Source organism: Amphimedon queenslandica, unplaced genomic scaffold (genome assembly GCF_000090795.2).
Source record: "Amphimedon queenslandica unplaced genomic scaffold, v1.1 AMPQUscaffold_9674, whole genome shotgun sequence".
Classification (NCBI taxonomy): domain Eukaryota; kingdom Metazoa; phylum Porifera; class Demospongiae; order Haplosclerida; family Niphatidae; genus Amphimedon; species Amphimedon queenslandica.
Window position 1 is genome coordinate 2,603 of NW_003550054.1, and position 1,083 is coordinate 3,685.

Consider the following 1,083-nt stretch of genomic DNA (forward strand, 5'->3'; position numbering starts at 1 on the left):
TCAAACAGAGAAGCTATTAAAGATAAGATTTTTAAAATGATATTAATCAACCAGAGAAACTATTAAAAATAAGAATAAAAATAATACTAATTAACTATTAAAATAAAATAAGAAATATCAAAATAAAAAATAAAACATTAACTCCACTAACTGTCAATGGTATAAAGGCAGACATGGAGTATCCATACACAGTCAGCAGTTGAAATAAAGAATATCTACCATCAACTTTCCTCCAGACCATCAGCCCCCACAGACCCAATGGAAGGCATATTGTGTACACGTATATGCAAGTTAGGAGGACTATGACCTCATGGAAATGAAAGTCCCATTTAACACTGCCGCTACAAGACAATGAAGAATCATTGTTATTTTTATAATCACAATTATTATAATTATCAGCTCATTTTTATAATCGTGTATGTACATGTACATAAACTGTGAATTATAAATTAGAAAAATGCTAAAAATTTGTAGAGCAAAGCCTACATAAAAAGTTAAAATAGTGCATGCTATATTTTATGTAGCATAGAGACAAAAACTTTTAGATCTAGTTATCTCAAACATAAACTTTTAATTCTAAACACAGTTTCAATAAAATACATTAGCTCATGTATAATGTATACATTATAAATAAAATATAAATTAAATATAAACACAATAATTCATTACCTGAAGAACTTTGATATGTTTCCAGAGAGAGCAGTCGTGAGTACAAGAGTCATGCATATCCAGAAGGGACCATAAAGATCAGGATTAGAGGAGACTACTGATGCAAGATTGAATGGATATGGTACGATACCAGCAGCAATGCGATGTAACACCTAGCAATAATAATAATAATAATAATAATAATAATCATATAATATTAATAACAAAAATAATAAAGATATAAAAAAGAAGAATTCTCTCCTTTTCATTTATGGTGAAATTTGGCCAAAGACTCCTGTACTATTATACTAGTACAGGGACTTTGGCTTGATTTTTGAGTAACTTGAAAAAATTGTAAAAAATCCAAATTTGATCGGAATCAGCTCAAACTTTCTACACAACATAAGTACATGTATATGCATCAGAAAAGGTAAT

The 1,083-nt window shown here is 28.6% G+C and overlaps 1 protein-coding gene across 1 annotated transcript; it reads right to left on the minus strand.

The window, feature by feature from the left end:
* Window positions 1-42: 42 nt before the first annotated feature.
* On the minus strand, window positions 43-821 carry LOC105315546 (protein YIPF1-like; the record flags this gene model as incomplete). The annotated part of the gene is made up of 3 exons (XM_020006566.1): window positions 43-59; window positions 148-341; window positions 670-821. Coding segments are annotated over 3 exons (363 nt in total), but the record flags the coding sequence as incomplete, so codon positions are not given.
* Window positions 822-1,083: the final 262 nt, after the last annotated feature.